The sequence below is a fragment of the Synchiropus splendidus genome, chromosome 3 (assembly GCF_027744825.2).
Source record: "Synchiropus splendidus isolate RoL2022-P1 chromosome 3, RoL_Sspl_1.0, whole genome shotgun sequence".
In the NCBI taxonomy this organism is placed as follows: domain Eukaryota; kingdom Metazoa; phylum Chordata; class Actinopteri; order Syngnathiformes; family Callionymidae; genus Synchiropus; species Synchiropus splendidus.
In genome coordinates, this window is record NC_071336.1 from 12,465,365 (window position 1) to 12,484,913 (window position 19,549).

Here is a 19,549-nt window from a genome sequence, read left to right on the forward strand (position 1 = left end):
ATGTCATCTTTTTCATGTGACTTGACCACATTGGCGACATTGCACCCGAGTTAATGGGGAATGGGTTTAGAATCAGCTCTTCGACTGACATAAAGTTCTAGACCCTGGTGGAGGAGTTAAAAATCTCTGGACATAGAGACGGTGCATTTCACCCTTGGTGGCTCCTGTAGGTTTCATTGTGACCACTGACCACTGTGCAGTCTCAATTCCCTTCCATTTTGTGTGTCCATGTTTCTCAATACTCTATTTTTGTGGGGAAAAAAAACTGCTTCCATCTTCTGTCTGAAATATTACATATGCTCATGCTCTCTTTCTAGATATGTTGGCCAACTCAACTCCAGTCGGCGGTCTGGCAAAGCCTTGCCGCAGGTCCGGACCGGGCCTTTATTTATTCACAGTAATCTCCGTCCTCAACATCCTCTTCCTCCCTCTTTTAATCTTTGTCATATATGTGGCTGTCAAACTGCGGAAACGGCACCACCGACTCTCCAAAAAGTGGACCCACTCCGACATCTTCACTTACAACATGATTGCAATGGAACTGCTAAAAATCGTGGCGATTGTTTTCTGCTTGTGCGGCGGCTACCTCGTGGACAAAAGTGCACATGATGTTGGTGAAAGCCTGTACTCCATCACCTTGCCTGGGCAGACCCTGCTGCATGTGCTCACTTGTTTGGAACATTACTTGGCGGTGGTTCATCCAGTCACCTACCTGGGCCTCAGACAGGCCTCCGGTGCCAGAATTAGAAATATCACCATCATTTGTATTTGGCTTCTGTGTTTTGTGTTGATGGTGTTGTCTCAGAGTGTAATTCTTCTCGCTGATGCTATCAGCACCTTCCTGCTGGGGATTGCTTTTGCTGTGTCCTGTTACTTAAGCACCTCATCGCTCTACGTGCTCAAGTACTCCGGTCCAGAAGAGGTCAACCGGGACCAAATAAAACGGAGGCTCGTGTGTATTACCTGTCTCATTATGGCAGCCATAATGCTAAGGTTTATTGGACTCTTGGTCTCTTCGGTGATGCATATGAGTTATTTACCGTTGAAATTCAGATGCGTTTTAGCAATGTCTGGATCGTTCTTGGCCCTGCCAGGCATCCTGGTGCTGCCTCTGCTGTTTCTGCATCGGGCAGGAAGACTACCAGGCACCAAACACAGAGCACGACCGAGCCAGTAAACTATATTTATGAACATAGATGTTCGAATTACTCCATAATATTGGGTCCAAATTCTTCATTAGATTGACATTTATTTTCATGATTGTAGGAGCGTAAACTAGTGATGGAGAAATATCAACCAGTTAAAATGTATCAGAAGCATTATTTTTATTATTTATTTATCATTACTGGTATTATTTATTTATTTTGTTCATTATTGCACAATGTACAGAAACACTTTCCTATTCTCTCTGACATTGGCAATAAAGCTTTCTGATTGTGATTCCTGCGAGCTCCATCGACTTCATACGACTATTCATACTTCATACATAAGATGACATGCTTCAGAATGAGCATTTTTCATCAAATAAATGTTAAGAACAAAATGTGTTTTCTGTGGCTAAAGTACTTAATTTTCACTCACAGCCTCACAGCTAAAGATCCAGTTTGAGGTAAAGATGGTCAACATTTCTTGAGTCTTCTCCTGGCACTCTTTCATTCCTCTGGCTGCCTCTTGCTCTCCATGCACAGTGAGTTTAAGAAAGGTACTGGCTAAAGCTAGTTATTGGTCGATTGCCGTCCCTCATCTGTCCAGTGAGTCACTGGATTCTTTTTTCACTGGCAACACAGCCATGAATGGAATGTGAAAGCATCAAAGTGTTGGTCAAGACCTGAAGTGTAGGAGAGGAGGGAGCAAGAAATGGGAAAACTGACAAAATTGGACTCATACTGTACGCAACACTGAGTCAAGGAGCAAGATTAAGTGGTAAAGCTGGTACTCTATAGTATTGATGTTAATGGTGAACTGTTTATTTGGTGATGACTGGACAGACAGTGGAGCACCCCACCCATCAGGAGGCTTTAGGGAAATGCCAAAATAAGATGCCAGAATACTTTTCACCAAGTTAATGAGAAGCAATACAATATAAAATGTATGCCCAACAAACTATTTGTAAAATTGACTTTATCTCTGTCAGTATTCACGGTTCTCACTCAGGTTTTTTTTTTTTTTCTTGTGATTTACGATCAGGTTTGACAGCACTCTGGCTCTGTGAATTGAGTAGAAATGCATGCAAAATCTGTCACCATGCCGTGACATGACAGACGGTCATCTGAGCAAGTTTAACCAAAGCTGGGTATTCAAAGTGAATATCCAGTTCTGTGAAACGCTCGGCAAACACGGTATGTAGTCTTTATTAACATATATTCCAAATATTTGCTTTACCACACAATTATGGCAGAATTTTTTTGTTAATGATAATGTTATCGTTAAAAATTTCGAATTAAATTGTTTATTATATTGTTGTGTATATTTTCCTTGGTATTTCGGTTTGTAAATCTTTGATTCACTCCTTTATAACTTATGAATCTCTTTCATCTATATTGATGTATAGATGTCACCTGTTCCATAAGTGATGACCAAGTCGTTCCGAGGCGTTCCAGAACCTAATTGTTGGACTTTGTCTCCTCAGACCCCCAGGTGCACGTCGCTGACATGTCACTCAACCTTTCAGTCTTCTCAAACTCTTCAAACGAAAGTCAGGCATGTACCGGGCATGAGATGAATGCGATGTTTGACTTTATCAAAAGTCTTCTTGTTCTTCCACTCTGCGTCCTGATCTTATGGCACGGTCACCAGCGATGGCGACAGCAGCATTCCTTCACTGAAGTGAGCCATTCTGACATGTTAACCTACAATGTGGTCGTCATTGAACTGGTGTGGGCTCTGGCACTGAGCTTGAAATATTTCGGACTGTACGCTCGTCTCCAAGCCTTGGCTTTTGCTGGAGAGCGGGTCAGTGTGATTTCATTTTATGGAGAGGCGTTCTCTCACATATTGTCATGTCTGGAGCGCTACCTTGCAGTCATTCATCCCTTCACATACCAGCAGCTGAGGACCACTAATGGGGTGAGGCTCAGAAACGCAGCCATCCTCTTTATCTGGGTGCTAAGCGCTATGTGGATAGCTGTGGATTCTTGGACCTACCCGGCAACACCAGTCATTCCTTACATTTGTTTACTTATCTTTTGCTTGATGGCCTTCATATTTTGCAGCATCTCTGTTGTCTTGGCTCTAATAGGTCCAGGTCCGGGAGACGGGCAAAGGCGAACACAAAAACGAGCCTTGCAAATTGTTGCAGCAAATCTGATTTTACTGATCGTTTCTTTTGTTTGCTTTCTGATTTGGATGGTGCTTCTGTATTTATCCCTGGCTAGTCAGCAAGACATTTGTATAATAATTGCAGTTTTAATTTGGCCAAACATGCCTGTTTCTTTGGTGCTGCCAGCACTGTATGTGTACAGAGCCTGGAAACAAGCCACTTGGTTTTGTTGCAATGGGTGACCCAGTGGTCAATAGGGGGCGCTACTTTTTAAGGAACATTGTATTCATCATTTTTGCTAAATAGCCTCTAACCATTACTATTTTGAACAAAGGGGTGTTCAGAGTGCTCAGATCACAAGTCACAATATCTGTGTACAGTAGTAACAGTGGTGCCTTTTGTGGTGACCTCAGGCAAGACACCTGACCCACCTTGCCTGGTGTGAATGTGAATGTATCATGGTGGTGGTTGGAGGCGCTGTTCTGCTCACATGGGCAGCCTCTGTGACCTGAGCAGCTGTGGCTATAAATGTTGCTTACCATCACTGGTGCGACTGCGGTAAGACTGCATTATGGTTTCTCTAAAGTGCTTTAGGTGTCTCACCCTAACCATTGAAAAATATAAATGGGAAGTGCTGGGACATGCAATGGTCACATGGATATAATCACAGCAAGTTCATGTTTGATGAGATGTTTGTTTTTACCTGCATTTGTTCAATGTTATTGCTTCATTTTCCGTATACAGGACGTGACAGTTGCTCAATAAAATGTTTTCCAACAAAAGTTGCCACTCACTCCTTCATTTCCTCCATCCAGATTTCACATTTGCATTTTTGCCTATTCGACTGTTTGTGTGTGGGTGTCTTTCCAAATGTACTGCAGGGAAAGATGGAGAACCGTTTAAACAAACCAACAGTAAGCAGTTTCCTTCTGTTTATTTCAGTGTTTTGAGTGTGACAGGTTGAAGTCTATCACAGTGATCAGACATGACAGACACATCAGACAAGCAGGCAAGTCATACACAATAAAAGTAGTCAGCTATATCGCACCTGAAAGGATTTTCCTACCTCAGAAGATGTTTCAAAATGTAATTTAATGCATCTTATTCCATAGTTGTAACATGACACATTTAGAAAGGCATTGAGTTTTTTTTTTGTTTGTTTGTTTTTGTATATTTCCAACATTCACTTTATTAAGGCGGTAATCAGAGGACGAGAAGACGTGTTGTTTCGAAGTAAAACATTGAATCTGGCACAGCTGTTTCAAGAAGAGGCCAATTTCAGTTACCATTGAGAGTCAGTAAAGTAAAGTAAATCCCCGCTCCATGCATAAAGAAATGAGAATTAAATTGTATTAACCTTCATCTGATGATCATTTTGCCGTCAAAACCTGCCAAAGAAGCCAGGAATGCAAGTATTTGTATGAAGTATTTACATCAAGTTTCATGTGCTGTTCCTTATGAAGCAGAGAATTCACCAAAAGTATCACTTGAGCTCGACGAAGCGTCTCATTTCATGTTAACAAACAGCTGGAGCAGTGAGGGATTAACCAAACAGATGAATTCAGCGTAAGACAGAACAAACTAATAAATAACAACAAAAACATTACACTGGTGACAATCAATAATTATAACTGCTAAACCCAAGAGTACTGTGTAAAAAAGTAAATGGCACTTAATAGATTTAATGCACAAATTAGAACACAATCAAATTGAATAAATAATTCAAGCCGCTTGGATAGTCACAACGTGAAATGATGAGAATCTGGTTTTTGTCCACCACATTTTTGCACACTGTTATGGTCAATTGAATTAAACCTCTGGGTGACAAACTCAACATTTGAGTGAAATGTATGCCACAATCTGTGAACCACAGTGTTCCAGTGCTTTTCAAACATTCCCTCCGTTTCACTTATTTTCTGTTTTCAAATGTACCGGTTTGTTCTGAAGGTGCAAGTTCAATGCCCTGAATTTAAATCGTGTATCACCACAGCAGGCCCTTGAAAACATTGATACTGTCATGCGTTGAGATCGTGACAGTGATCCACTTGACTTGTTGAATTGTTGTGAGTTGGAAATGATTTTTTTCACTGGTCAATGTGTTTTCATTTGTCTTGATTTTCATTCACACACGATGAGCATTCAACAAACAATTATGCCGGTTTTTAAAATATAGAAGCATTGGCTTAAGAAGTAAACATAACATTCCTCATTCTAACAATCGATACATACAAATAACTCCCAGCTATTCTCTATTTCATGACAATATTCCGTCGAGGAGATGGAATGACAGTCTTGTTGCAGATAATTCTTTCTTTTTAAATTATATTTACAAGAACTCATCAATATCCTGCAAAACTGTTAAGTGCATGGCTTTAATTCTGCATCTCAGGTTCCCCACATCCACATCTTTACGTGCTTCTGTAAGACCATAAGAACCATGCTGGCTGATAAATTCATTGAGTTGTTCAGCTGAAAATAACAAAGGAAGTCAGTGAAATACAACTAACATGGTTTCATGCTTAGTTTAACTCTCACATGAGGACAATATTAGATCCCAACAGTTTTTCATTTTTCCATCCTAAATTTGTCTTCTACAGATGAAAAAAATGACAATAATATAACTTTTTTTTCTCACGTAAATGAGAATTGGTGGATGTCAATTTTATGTCACAAGAACTGGAGGAACTTCATTGCAAACTAAATAGAATAAATAAATGAGTTTGATTTTTTTTTTTTTTGTGGGTAATTCATATTTGTTTAAAACAATGCTTTGAGTGAAAATAGCATGGACAGCCATATTTGCATAGGGAAAATGTGCACAGGCTTCCCATTGACAAGTGTTGGTGGACTGAAGGTCTTTGTTCCCATGGTTTAAGGAGCACATAGAAAAAAAGTTAAGTCATATCAAACACCTCAATATGCAATTTCATCCAAATGTACTACAAATTTGGCAGGAATCTGTTTGTCAATGGGTCTGGAGATGCATTTTTACCACAGAACTGAGGCCAACCATTTAAACGGATTAAGTCCTACATTTACCTCAGTCTGCTTGCTATAACTGAACATCAGTTATCTTGCTTTTGTTGACACTATTACATTGAGCTGTTTCCCGATGGATGAACTGCCATCTATTCAAACAAACGCCTCTCGCTGGAACAGTATTTGATTCGGGTACACTGGGGATTGATTGATCTGATGGACAAAATAGAAATGATTTTATAAAGAATTTGATGTTATCTTTGATGCAATGCCATTTGTTGCACATGTTTGCAGTGTTTTGCCGACACTTCTTTTGGCCCGTATTTTCCTCCAACTTAAATTGCAGTGTTTCCTCCATCAGGTCATATCTGTCGTAAATCCACAAGTCCCTTTGTCTGTTGAGGTTGTTCTCCATAGCTTCCAAAAATACATTAATTGATCATCAGGCCCGTTTTTTTTTCTGTGAAAATGACCAATCCTGTGGTTTTCCCAACCATGATGTGCTGGTGAGTGAAATATGAGAAAGGGGCTTTGTTTCCATCTCCCGACCTTTACCCTTAAGTTAAAAAAAAAAACAAGGGCAAATGTTGAAAAACAAAATAAAGCTCCGTCGCTGAGCAGGTGAATCACTGGCGTCTCCTCTTCATGCAGCACTCCTGAAGCCACAATCTCCCTTCTCCGCTTTAGTCCAAACAATCATTATTGTAGATAGCGATAGACTTTGAAGCAATGGTTTCCAGAGTCCGCGACGACAACGTGTCCATCAGAGGTCAGAGCCAGACCCTGAGGCCCGTACAGAGGGTCTGCTGATGTGTTAATGTAAGAAAGAAAGGAGCCACTGCCATCAAACACCTGAGGAAGAAGAAGACATCCAAATGGTTAGATGCCAATCATCACCTGCCCGCTCAGCACCTGACTCACTGGGTACCTGAATTCTGCTGTTGCCCCAGTCAGCAACAATAATGTTTCCATTCAGGTCCACCGCAACACCAGTAGGGGCGTTGAACTGGCCGTTTCCCTCGCCGTTTGACCCAAATTTTAAAACCAGTTCCCCTTCTGGCGTGAAAACCTGGAGAACAATTGTTAATCAGTCAGCAGCTAGCAACAACCCATAGTTATTTGTCTGTACCTTGACGGAGTGGTTATGGAAGTCGGTGACTATTATTTCGTTGTTCTTGTTCACTGCTGCAAAGTGTGGACCTGAAATAAAGTGGCACAGAAATGTTGCAATGTCGGACCTGGTTTAATAATCACTTTTATTGCATTGATGTTACAGCCTCAGTTTGGCCGTGTATTTTATTAGTATTGCAAAGCACACGTGGAAGTACAGCATACAGTCGATACGGTACTTGTATTTGCAAAACTATCTCAGACCAAGCATTCGTAATGCACAGTGCATCAAGTGCCATCAAGTTTCACCCATACTCAAACTGAGAGTAGTTTTTCAAAATATAAAGTCACCACAAATTGATAGTCAAATGATATGAAACTGGGATGACGTTTAAAGTGTAATATCATGCCTCAAAAACATGTAACTGTATATTAGAATGGGTTTTGTCATCTCACAATTGCGGCTTTCAAGGACATGTAGAGATACGCCCATTTTGGTTCCCATTACCTGCAAACTGCTTATCTCCATTTCCACGACTCCCAAACTTGCTGATGAGCTTCCCAGTCAGCTGGAAGATGAAAACGGTGCATGCCTTGTTGTCAACGACGATCACATGACCGTTCTGATCCACTGACACTCCCTTTGGTCCCATCAGTCTACCTGCCCCGAGCTTGGCCTGAGGAGGACGACAAGATAGTTAGCATGTTAGCTAAGCTACCAATATCATAATATTACAATGTTATAATATTATAATTAATAATATTATATTATTTATTTTTTTATTTATTGTTATATGTTGTGTACAGAGCATGTCTGGAACACAATTTCCCTTGGGATTAATAATGCTTTTCTGATTCTGATTTGGATGAACTGGTGAAATTATTTCATATCTATCGTTTCACAGCGTAGACTCACTTTAAACTTTCCTTCACTGGAGAAGATGCTGACCCACTTGTTGTCATAGTCAGCGATGATGATGTCACCGCTTGGGTGCACCGCGACACCTGTTGGTCTTTGCAGTTGCCCTGGCGACCGTCCGCGGACCCCAAAACGATTTTTGAATTCTCCTTGATTGGAAAATATCTGGAAAGAAAAAAAAGGTATTAGGATTTGTAGTTGAATTCTGTGACACCACTGTCTGTAATACCACTGTCTTGAAAGAAAATAAACTTAAAAAAAAAAACTGTTTCAGAGCAAAATGTGCCCTCTAGTGAGCTTTTAAAATCAGGACACTGTAATGTGCGAACCAATATAAAGCTGTATGCCACCATTGAAAACTGCCAATATAAAGCTGTGACTCATGGAGATCACAATGTTTACATTCTTTTCTTCAACCTTTTGCTAGCATACTTAGATTATAAATCTCAACCGTGCAAAAATGAAAGAACAAATTTATGTTTGGCTACAAGGAGAGAAAAGGGGATCTATTTATTTTGTGTGTGTAATTCAGATTGTTTACTCTTGGCTTTTGGCCCCTGGTGTGCTGAGACACTGCCAACCCTTTATGAAGTGTTCCTGTTAAACCTTTGCAAAATTGTTTAAGTCAGGGCATCCTCAACTCTCCTTCCTCCCAGACTTTGAAGCTTTTAAGCCTGTCTTGCAACTAGCCAACGAATAAATCAGTATTTGAGTTTCTACCTGAATACACTGGTTGTTACTGTCAGCAATCAGAATCCTTTCACAGGAGGAGGTTGCCACACCCTGTAGGTTGGTGAATTCTCCTTTGTTTCTACCTTTGGTGCCTGTAGATTAAGATAATGGAAAAACATCAAAAAAAGAAATGTAACCATCACTGGCCCTTTACATTATCCTTGTCACATTGCCTAATACTTTTACCAATTCTAAAGATGAGGTCATCTTCAATGGGATTCTGAGTTTTTCGTCTTGGAGTCCCCAGTGCACTGCTGGCTCTCTTTGAGCCTTTCTTCTTTTGGCCTGGAGACTTCCCTCGCCTTTTTGCCCCCTCAGAGGATCCTGTAGAGGGTGTGGCATTGGCTGCCGAGTTGGTGGCTGTGGTGGTGGATGGAGACACCTGAAAGCAGAGAGGCATGAAGGCTTACCACGTCACCGTGATAACTTGAATAGCCAGTCCTCCTACCTCTATGTCTGTCTCCAGGGCCCGAGCAACCGTCAGCTTAAAGGGGCTTCCCTTGATGTGCTGGTCATACAAGCGAAGAGCCAATGAGAAGTCACCCTCTTTTGGCACCATGTAGACAAATTCATAAGTCCCGTTCTTGTGGTCGACTATTTCTCCATCCACTATACTACCATCTGGGGTAAACACCTGAAAGAAACAGTGCCAGATTAGTCACCATGAATTGGTCCATGGTGGTTTATTTTCCTCTGACAAACCTCTGCTGAAAGAATTGCATTGCCGCTCTTGCAGGCCCCCCCAGACTTGTCTCTGGTGACTATAGTGACAGAAGCAGGATGTCCCACCACGCACTGCTCCAGACCGGCACCCATGGCTTCACTTTGGCTTGCGACGGCACTGTGACAGAAAGTCAGAAGTCAGTTTGTTCAAACAGTGCGAACACTTTTCCCTTTCACCTCAGCGCCTTACCTGGTCGTGACAATTGTCCCCAGGTTATGGATCGACTTCCTCAGCCCGTCAGTCTCCATCACCAGATCCAGCTGGTCGTTTTCCTCAGGCTGGCACGGCAGGCCTCGACCTGCCAGCTCGCTGAGGCGTTCGCAAAGATCTTGTTGCACTTGTAAATTGGCCACACATGCCTCCCCGGCCAGGACCTCCTCCGTCTCAGTGCAGACGGACGTAATGTCCCCTTCTCCTCGTGTGAGGTTTTCTACCTGGGCTTGAAGAACCTGGATTCACAGGCAGACTAAGTACTATCAACTATTTACTATTGCAATAGAGAGCATACAAAATCTTTTTCCTAATTCTCTGCCTGACTTTGGTGATGTTGTTGCTGAGCAACAGCATGAAAACTAATTTGAGTTGCATCTCCACTGAGGTAAAGAATACAGTAATCCATTCGTATTGTTGCTACAAACCTTCTGTTTAAGGCCATAAGTGACCTCCAGCTCCATCAACAGGACACTCTTTCGAACATCCAACTGTTTGTGCAGGTCTTCGATACTAGACTGGACGTCCTCTTCTATGGACGCCCGTTGAGTGTTCAACTGCTGGAGGATCTCTTTAACAAATGACAGCGCGTCGGACAGCTGAGGGAGTCTAAAGAGACAGATGAAATGTTGAAACGCTGTCAGCAGCAATTTACCTTGTTTTGTTGTTTCATGTCCAGCACCTGTTCTGAACAGCGGCCAGTCTCTCTCGCAAGGTGCGGCGTTGCTGCTCCAGAGCCTGGCTGAGAGGGACTTTTGGGTGTTCTTCATGTCCCGGCACACAGTCTTCACACAAGGCACAGTCACAGGCGGAGCAGTAGAGATCTGACACCTTGGCAGGAGTTGGTGGAGAAGGTGCAGGAGACTATCCTCAGTAAGTTTCTTATCAAAGCAACTAATTCGATTAGAACTTGAAAATAGACACACCATATATACTTCATTTATAAAGTTTGCACATAGAAAAGTGTTTGAAAAGTGTGCTTATGCTTCTGTAAATCCTTGAAGATAATGCGATTAAGAGATTGAAGGTAGAGAGTAAATTGGTGATGTAGTTATTTCTAACCTTTCCTGCGTGCTGCAGGCAGGCGTTTTTGCCGGGCGGCGCCTCCAGGACGGTACACTCTTCACTGCTGCTGTCTGGGGAGTGTTGGTGGGCCTCCATCAGCGACCCACTGCCCGAGTGGAATTGATCTCCGTACACACCCCTTGTTCTCCGCCTCAGACAGGGGTCAGGCTGAGGGTTTAGCTGGGGTTGGCTTCTTGTGGTGCCAAGTGTTGACTACAGCCAACTCCCCGTCACTTTTTTTCAATCCATTCCGTATGAATGGGTAAAACATTTAATATGCATTGATGCTGTCCCTTAATTTCTGCTTCTTTAAGTCATCCTTTGGTCGGAGATATGTTTCCTTACAAATGAGTGGAGTAAAGACAATAACAAGTGAACTTTCACTTAATGAAGGCTCCGCTGCAACCTGCAGAGGAGAGACAGAGACAGTGGTAAAAGGTTTGACACACTTCGATGACGAATTCTGGTATATTGTAAATTAAACAGATCGACCAATCACTTCTTCAAGCAATAATTCTATTAAACAATATAACAACCCTTAAAAGATATGTCATGTAAAATATGAAGTAACTGTGTCACGCAGAATGTGTGGACAATGATACTGCGAATGTAGATTTCGGCATCTCCCGCTGCTTTCACGTACACACTGTGGAGTTGTCCCATATGTCTCTCACAGGTGTTCTGCTGCTCGTGCCGAAAATAACTCAGGGATAGTTCTGTCCACAGCCTTGAACCTATCGAGCCCGTGAACCACAGATGGGTGGTGGGAGGGTGTGAAGGACCACTAATGGTGAAGTCAGTGTGGATACTATCATATTTCTTCAAGGACTCATAATGTAGGTCACCAAAATGTCTTCAAAGGAATGCAAAATAGACATTGAGGCGGTTGTTGCCATGGAGATAGACAGTGGCGCAATGGGATGGGGGGTTGGTACGAAACCTGCGCTGCTCAAATCTGTAATTTCATGTGTTCGCATTAAAAATTGAAGACTTGTGTTCTTTTTGTTACCAACTCACACACACAGGTTTGTATTTGGGTCTTCGTGGGGTCGGCTCAATGACATAATACTTTCCCCAGCCTCTCACCCTTGACTTAACCATCCAAAACAAATGGTTAACCTTAACCAGGACTCTGAACCAAACTGAAACCAAATTATAATGTTAGAATCTTGATGTCTACTTCCTAAATTTACCAGCCAAAAGGTACCCACATTGGCATACGGACCTTGTGTTTTGTCAAGAATTGGTCCCCACAAGTGAGGATTAATCAGACACACACAGACAGAATGTTTTCCCATTAACCCAAACAATTTAAATACTACTAGAAATAATCACACTAATAATAATAATAATAAATAGGACACAAAACAAATTTCTGAATTTACCATGTTTAAAAACACTGCTAGACATAAACTCTGAACAAACCTCTAGTGGCAACATACTTTTGAAACAGAACTAATCTGAACAGAGAAGCATCACTGTTTCTGATGTCTCTCCCCAACACGTCCACTCAACGTTTCTGAGACTGGAAATGCTGCAAAGGATTGTGGGACAAGAGCAGTGCACTGTGTACATGAAGTCCTGTCTGTCTGGTGACATTCTGTAACAGCCACTAACAGCCTGTGACTCTCCTTCTCAGAGTCTTTGTTTTGTTTCTGGATGAGAGCCCGAAGGAACACATAGAGGCCAAACAATCTGAGCTAGGAAATTCAAATACATTTCATCAGTTTACAGTGGATAGGGGGGAGGAGTCAGGCGACATGGGGGGGGGTAAGAATTCATTTGCATAGTTTAAATTTCATCCCACTCACGATCTCTTGAGGTTTAAAAATGGTTTTGTGGGTCTCAGGGACAAATTAGTGTGTGTAGTGTGTATCAGTGTAAATTGGCAAATGCACGTGACAAAATGAAAGCGTTTCAGGGTGGTTGAGTTTGGATTGTTGTCAGAATCGGACAACATTGAATGTGTGGTGCTTTACATAGTCTACATCCTCTTTGCCAAGTAAAAAAAAAAAAAACTTGTGAATGATTTTACATTCTCCCACAAGTTTTTCTCTTTATCATTATAATCATTTGGTTTGTTTTGCTCTGTTGTTAAACCAAAGAAAATGATAGTTTGCCCATGTTGAACATCATCCCTAGTGGTAATAATTATTTTGTTATTAATAATAATAATTATCAATTATTTAAGCGAGGAGCGCCACCTACTGAGGTCAGAAAATGAAGACGGTCTCATGAAGCCTTATCAGCCCATCGCTACGCATACATGTCCTCACCTACACTATGTTGCTCCATTATGTTGAGAATCAGACCTTCATAACACTAACTCTGTTGTGTGATGTCACTGGGGAAAATAAAGCTGACACTGAAGTCAGGCACAGTAACCTGATCTCAGTCCTTCTGTGTTCCCGTGGGAATGTCCACTCTTGCTGTGTGTTTCTCCATTAGTTCTCTTCTTGGATGTGATTCAGCCAATTCTAAATCGGTGACCTTAATTGTTACGTCATGAACGCAGTAAAACACTAATACAAGGAACACATTTAAAAAAAGAATGAAAGAATGCTCATTTCAAGCTCCTCCAATTCATTGTAAATGTGTTTCATGACAAGTTATATGACAATATAACTATTAAACCACATCGCTTCATCTGTTCTTACATTATACTGAGATTGATGTGACAGTTCTAGGCATTTCTGCCCTCTATGCTCACTGTACATATTGTTCAGAGCAGTGTGCAGCTGTGCAGCTGTGCATAAACTTGTGTCTGTGACACAGTTTAGTAGCAGTGTTCTTTGGTCCAAGACCAAGATGGAATCCTGAATGCTGAGATTAGTGGCTCATTCGCTGAAACAATCATCATCCAGGATACTAACCAGCACTCTCATTGTCGTGTCTCATGCCTCAACCTGTCATCTGCCACATACAAACAGTAAAAAGCAAATGATATGTCCCAGAATAAAATGAGAAATCCGTAATGCCAGGAAAAGCCATCCATGATATGGCAAGGGATTACTGTAAGTCATAGACAGAACAATGTTTGATCTTATCTCCCCACAGGCTCCTTCACTGCTTCATCCTCTGTGCCTTTAAAAGTGCTGTGAACCTTGTGTAAAACAATAACTCTTTGCTGTGAGTAGAGACAGATGTTGCAATAAACAATGATAAATCTGGCCAAAAGAAAACGCAGTCAAAGTCGTGTACTTTAACATTGATAGTTCTTATATACTGAATGTGGAGCCATTGAGGCTGAAGAGAAATGAACGAGAAAACAAGTATTATTAGTATGTTTTGAGAAATGTTAAAGCAACAATACAGAAATAATGTGTTGGATCATATGACATTAGGGCAAAAACCAAATGTGTTTTCACCTGAGTTTGTCGGGTCTGATCCAACAGATGAGAGTGCTGTTGCTGAAGAGGTCCATGATGATTGTGATGGAGCAGTGTTGGAGCATGCAGTCCAGTTCTTAAAGACCACTAACAGTTCCTAACTTTTCAACATGTTACTCAACACTCTGAACAACACTGTTAGATGCTCTTTCAAATATTTCCAGTCACTGTAGCCGGCAGCTTCAGAAGCATAGTCGAACACATGAGCTCCTATTGTCCTTGATTTATGGACTGTCAGTCGCCACCTTGTTTCTCCAGCTTGAGATGACGCACCTGCAGTAACTGCTAGCAGGATGCTAAGTGCAGGCCTAAAGCATACACACAGACCAACACTCACGCAACGTACACACATATTTGATCTCTTTTGAATCTGAGGTGTCTCTATTCTTGAGCTCATGGTCATCCTTGCTGTTGCATCTGCTTCCTCTCATCACTCCACCATCACCCCACTCCTCTGAACGACCTGATGCAGATGCTGCTGCCATCCCCAAACGTTCCTCCGTGACCATATGTTTCTCCTCCATACATCCTGTCATTCCAAATAAGCAAACATGGGACCTACCTTGCATTTTGACAGTCAGCATGTGAGTGTGCTCCAGCCTGCAGCCATGGCGTCATGATAGCTTCTTGTTTTCTCCCTCTCCTCGGTGTGTGTGTGTGTGTGGGTGTGTGTGTGTGGGTGTGTGAGTGTGAGGGGGGGCATCATCGTCACGGCAACACCAGCAGCTTGCAGCAGCAGCGGTCTGGTGGAGGGGGATGCGAAGAGAGCTGTCGCATCCTCCAATGGGAGCAGGGCAGGATGAGACTGAGACAGAGGATTGGTTTATCGCTTTATCAGTCAGAGATTAACGTTCATATCCCCTTTCTCATAGATAATCATGGTTTTCATTTGGTCTGGTTTGGTTTTATATATTTAACAGGTTATATAAAAAATAAAAAAAAAGAACTGTGTGTATTGGCGGAGACATTCATTGCGCAAAAAACTAGTATACCAGTCCCTATTGTGAAAAAAAAAAAAACAAGTGAAGACGGGCCGCATAAATGATTTTCACTCTTTTACAGTTTTCAATACTTTTCATTCAATTCATTTAACAACTGGTGTGTTGCGCCCTCTCTGTCCTTTTCCCCCCCACCGAGACATGCGTCTGCCATTCATTTCCCAATCGATAGGTGACGCTGTTCGCAGTCAAAGCTGCTGTAATGTCACTGGCGAATAAGAGCTTCGGCGTCGGTAGCTGCCTCCTCTTTCCTAGCGCGGTGACGGTAGCTGCCAGAAGCGAAAGCAAAGTACCTGTAAGTATGACTGAGAACTCAGTTTTTCCCTCGAAATATTGACCTCTTTTATCCATAAATACACTTAACTTTTACTTTAATGGATATACACGACTAGGCAGCGTTTTATTTTCGCGGATGGTCTTGGATTATACTGCGTCTGCAGGAGTCTTGTTCACGGTTCTTCTAATGACGAATTGTGTTGTTGAAGTTCTGGTCAAAGTTTTTACTGTAAAACTTCTGCGATCTAGTTTGTAGTTGTAATTCTGTGATGATGTTCCCACGTGGCTTTGCCGCAGTTGTGACCTTTATCGAAGGAGACCTGGGCCGTGTATTGTTTGTCCACGATACGTTGTGTAGTTCGTGTGACATGAACGAAATGTCCTTTTTAGTGTGAAGATTTGTGACAATGTATGTGATGTGATGCATTGTTTTTTGTTTTTTTTATCACTGTGTACATGCGTGACTAAAATAGTTCTTGGTGTGTTTTCAGATAACTACAACATGCCAGAGTCACGTGCCGAGTGTTGCCCGCTGCATGAGGAAGGTGAGATTCATGTTGCTTAAGTTTTTATGACTTATTGAACCTCGCATGCATTATATTTCATTCAGGTCTGCCATCTAGTGTCGCACATTGTGTAATGACTTTACACTCGGGCTGTAACTATTTAAAACAGTTATTTGGTGATTTCTTGTATTATATATTCTGGTTAATCGATTATTTTAATGTATTATTTTTCATTAAATACGTTTATTTTCAACCTATTCAAGATCACAACTACTTTATTCATAGACTTCACAAAGTGCAGAAACAAGTTCTTCCTTGAACATCCTGTACTTGTTAAAAGTAGTAATATTAATAATAATTAGAAAATTAAAATGGACTAACACAGAATATTTATGACTCCTAATTATATACTTTTTTAAATTGAAGTTTAAAGAAAGATGTATGCTTAAAGGGGGTGTGAGTACATAAAAGGTTCATTAATAAAAATAAAAAAAAATGTATATCATGAAATGTAATGGAGAGTCTGATCAGCCCCACTGTGCCTCACTGTTTGTGCTGTGGCTCAGAGCTGTCAAACAAGTGTGTGAAATAGTTGAAGACAAGAAACCGGGATGGTTATTTCATGTATTCGCTTGTGTCTCTCATCTTCATTAAGTATGTTAAATGTGTTATTGAAATGACACGAATGCCAGAGTGCTCCTTGCTGACTTGCATGTGAACATGCACAGCGAGACTATCACTGGTTGGGATGTGTACTTGGTACCCGTGTCCTGTCTGACAGCTTCATTGGTAACCAGTCTATGCAGCTGTCTTTCCTCTGCTCCACACAAAGTTGACTTTTCTTTTTTCTTTTTTTTTTTATACCCGAACTTGCCCTTCAGTATAGAAATGGTGCAACACATAAGAAAATTTGCGGCCCGCACGTTTAGTAATCATCAATTCATTGTTGCAGCCCTAGTTTGCACATTGATGAGCCAAAGCCTTTGGTCTTGTTCGCTATGATGATGTGTTTTCCTGCCATTCGTAGTTTCCACCAGAGGTCTAGCGACCAAAGATGGCACAACCTTCCTTGGATGTCTGAGCGAACTTCAACACCACAAGCCTGTGTCCCCATTTGTTGTTTTCCTACACCCATTTGTAACTGTTGCCTCTTGTTTTTAGGGTCATTGGTTTGGTTGCGGTCACATGGAGTGAAAAACGCTGACAATGATACAGGTATGTTTCTTGACAAGGAAGCTAGTGATGCCATGTGTCGCTATGATGATGTTTTTGTCGTGCCATTCGTAGTTTCCACCAGAGGTCTCACGACCAAAGATGGCCCAAACCTTCCTTGGATGTCTGAGCGAACTTTAATGCCACGCGCTTGTGTGCTAATTTCTTTTTCTATACCTGAGCGTAACTTTTACTTCTTGTCTCAGGTTGATCGTCCCAATCGCCATGTTGAGCCAAGAGTGCTGGCATAATACAGGTATGTGACTTTGCTTCAGCTAACCAGTATTTTGACAGTCGACTGTCGACTAGTTGAAACAGCCCTTGACTTTGAAATGCTGCCATGAGTCGCTGTGATGATGTGTTTTCCTGCCATTCGTAGTTTCCACCAGAGGTCTAACGACCAAAGATGGCACGAACCTTCCTTGGATGTCTGAGCGAAAACTTAAACCTTGCTTTGTGCCTTGGGCTCTATACTTGAAACCATCAGCGTAACTATGGGTAACCTGTCTTTCCCATGTGTAATCACTTGTCTCTTCCACAGGGAGGATGCGCTTGTGGTTACATTGGTGTCTGTTGTAACACAGCTCCACGTTCAGGTAAGCATCTTGGACACATCTGTGTGGTTCGCTGTGATGATGTGTTTTCCTGCCATTCGTAGTTTCCACCAGAGGTCTTGCGACCAAAGATGGCACAACCTTCCTTGGATGTCTGAGCGAACTTTAATGCCACACGCTTGTTCACCAGTTTGGGTTTCCTCTACCCAAATATAACGTCCGCTTCTTGTCTCAGGTTCATCGCTGTGATCTTCATGTTGAGTGAAGAGTGCTGACATCATACAGGTATTTGACTTTGATCCGACTGCAACTTAATCATTTCAATTGTTTTGTCACCAAGTACCGTTACAGTTAGACGAGTAGTTGGCATTGGGTTGACAATGTCTAGAAATAAAAGATGTATACAAATTGTTAGCTTGTATATTGTTAAATTAAACTTCATATTTGCTCAAAACATGTTGTGAAGGGTATGTGTCCTTTGATCTGTACTTTATGAGATGGCCCCTTACTTTCAATGTTGTGGGTCATGATGGTCACAAAGCCTCAGTCATGTCTCCCTGGACTGTGGATAGTGCTGAGAATGATGCCGCTACTAAGTCAACTCATGAACCCGCCGGTGACCATTATGATAGTCAATCGTATTTGACAATGACCACTACTTATTGCAGCCCTAGACTTAGAGGTAAAAGCCATTGATGCCATGTGTCGCTATGATGATGTGTTTTCCTGCCATTCGTAGTTTCCACCAGAGGTCTAGCGACCAAAGATGGCACAACCTTCCTTGGATGTCTGAGCGACCACATCATTGATGTCTTCAGCATGTGTTTTCTGATGAATTCTTTCTCTTTTAGACAATGTGAACTGCCACCGCTGGATTGCTGGATACTTCTTGCTGGGGTTTTATTCAAGCAGGTGCGTCTGTTTTCCGCTGACAAAGGTTGAGCTGGAGAGTCGCTATGCTGATGTTTTTGTCCTGCCATTCGTAGTTTCCACCAGAGGTCTTGCGACCAAAGATGGCACATACCTTCCTTGGATGTCTGAGCGAACTAAAAGCTCATGTTGTTACTCCTTTGATATATTTGCTTTTCTGATTCCTCTCTTATTCTTGCAGGATGTCAGCAATTGAGGACTTCAATGGCAGTTTTCTCTAGTGCAAAGTGAAGATGAATATGGAGTGCGACTAGATTTTATGAAACCAATGTGGAGCTGGATGTTGCCCGGGCTAAAGGCGACCTTTTGAAGCTACTTCCTCTATGACATGGCAATAGATGAGAATGGCTGTAAATGGATTGACAAACTTTGTATCGTATCTGTATCGGACCGTCGTGGTGAAGAGGGAGCTGAGTCGCAAGACGAAGCTCTCGATTTACCGATCGGCTTCCTTGCTCCGAATGCTGCCTCCGCGACCCGACCCCGGATAAGCGACAGAAGAAAGTGAAGGTGTGATTCAAAGACACCATCAGAGCTGTTTTTGATGACCTGTTCTGATGTATTGTGTATTAGATGTATTATAAGAAACTGGAAAAGCATGATGCACTGGCTGCAGTTGTTTCAAGAGCCTTTCATGTGATCTTTGTAACGCGGCTTCTGTGGGAAATTAAAGTAGGTTCATTACG

General features: G+C 41.9%; 1 protein-coding gene, 1 long non-coding RNA gene and 5 other non-coding genes across 7 annotated transcripts; 6 read left to right on the forward strand and 1 right to left on the reverse strand.

The window, feature by feature from the left end:
* Positions 1-4,178: 4,178 nt before the first annotated feature.
* trim2b (tripartite motif containing 2b) lies at positions 4,179-15,082 on the reverse strand. The gene is made up of 14 exons (XM_053860717.1): positions 14,950-15,082; positions 10,996-11,404; positions 10,616-10,764; positions 10,362-10,542; positions 9,913-10,172; positions 9,702-9,840; positions 9,448-9,633; positions 9,186-9,381; positions 8,988-9,091; positions 8,265-8,432; positions 7,857-8,025; positions 7,368-7,438; positions 7,167-7,307; positions 4,179-7,090 (listed from the first exon to the last, which is right to left on the reverse strand). The coding sequence occupies exons 2-14, from the start codon at positions 11,092-11,094 to the stop codon at positions 6,938-6,940; spliced, it is 2,016 nt and encodes a 671-aa protein (XP_053716692.1). The 5' UTR covers positions 11,095-11,404; positions 14,950-15,082; the 3' UTR covers positions 4,179-6,937.
* Positions 15,083-15,621: 539 nt separating this feature from the next.
* LOC128756116 (uncharacterized) lies at positions 15,622-19,545 on the forward strand. The gene is made up of 8 exons (XR_008414196.1): positions 15,622-15,680; positions 16,153-16,206; positions 17,329-17,382; positions 17,586-17,635; positions 17,921-17,975; positions 18,169-18,218; positions 18,785-18,845; positions 19,045-19,545. It is a non-coding gene; the product is annotated as an uncharacterized LOC128756116 (long non-coding RNA).
* On the forward strand, positions 17,161-17,252 carry LOC128756618 (small nucleolar RNA SNORD14). Its single transcript, XR_008414296.1, has one exon. It is a non-coding gene; the product is annotated as a small nucleolar RNA SNORD14 (small nucleolar RNA).
* Positions 17,420-17,513, forward strand: LOC128756598 (small nucleolar RNA SNORD14). Its single transcript, XR_008414277.1, has one exon. It is a non-coding gene; the product is annotated as a small nucleolar RNA SNORD14 (small nucleolar RNA).
* On the forward strand, positions 17,725-17,817 carry LOC128756621 (small nucleolar RNA SNORD14). The gene has a single exon (XR_008414298.1). It is a non-coding gene; the product is annotated as a small nucleolar RNA SNORD14 (small nucleolar RNA).
* LOC128756609 (small nucleolar RNA SNORD14) lies at positions 18,004-18,095 on the forward strand. The gene has a single exon (XR_008414287.1). It is a non-coding gene; the product is annotated as a small nucleolar RNA SNORD14 (small nucleolar RNA).
* Positions 18,639-18,730, forward strand: LOC128756619 (small nucleolar RNA SNORD14). Its single transcript, XR_008414297.1, has one exon. It is a non-coding gene; the product is annotated as a small nucleolar RNA SNORD14 (small nucleolar RNA).
* Positions 19,546-19,549: the final 4 nt, after the last annotated feature.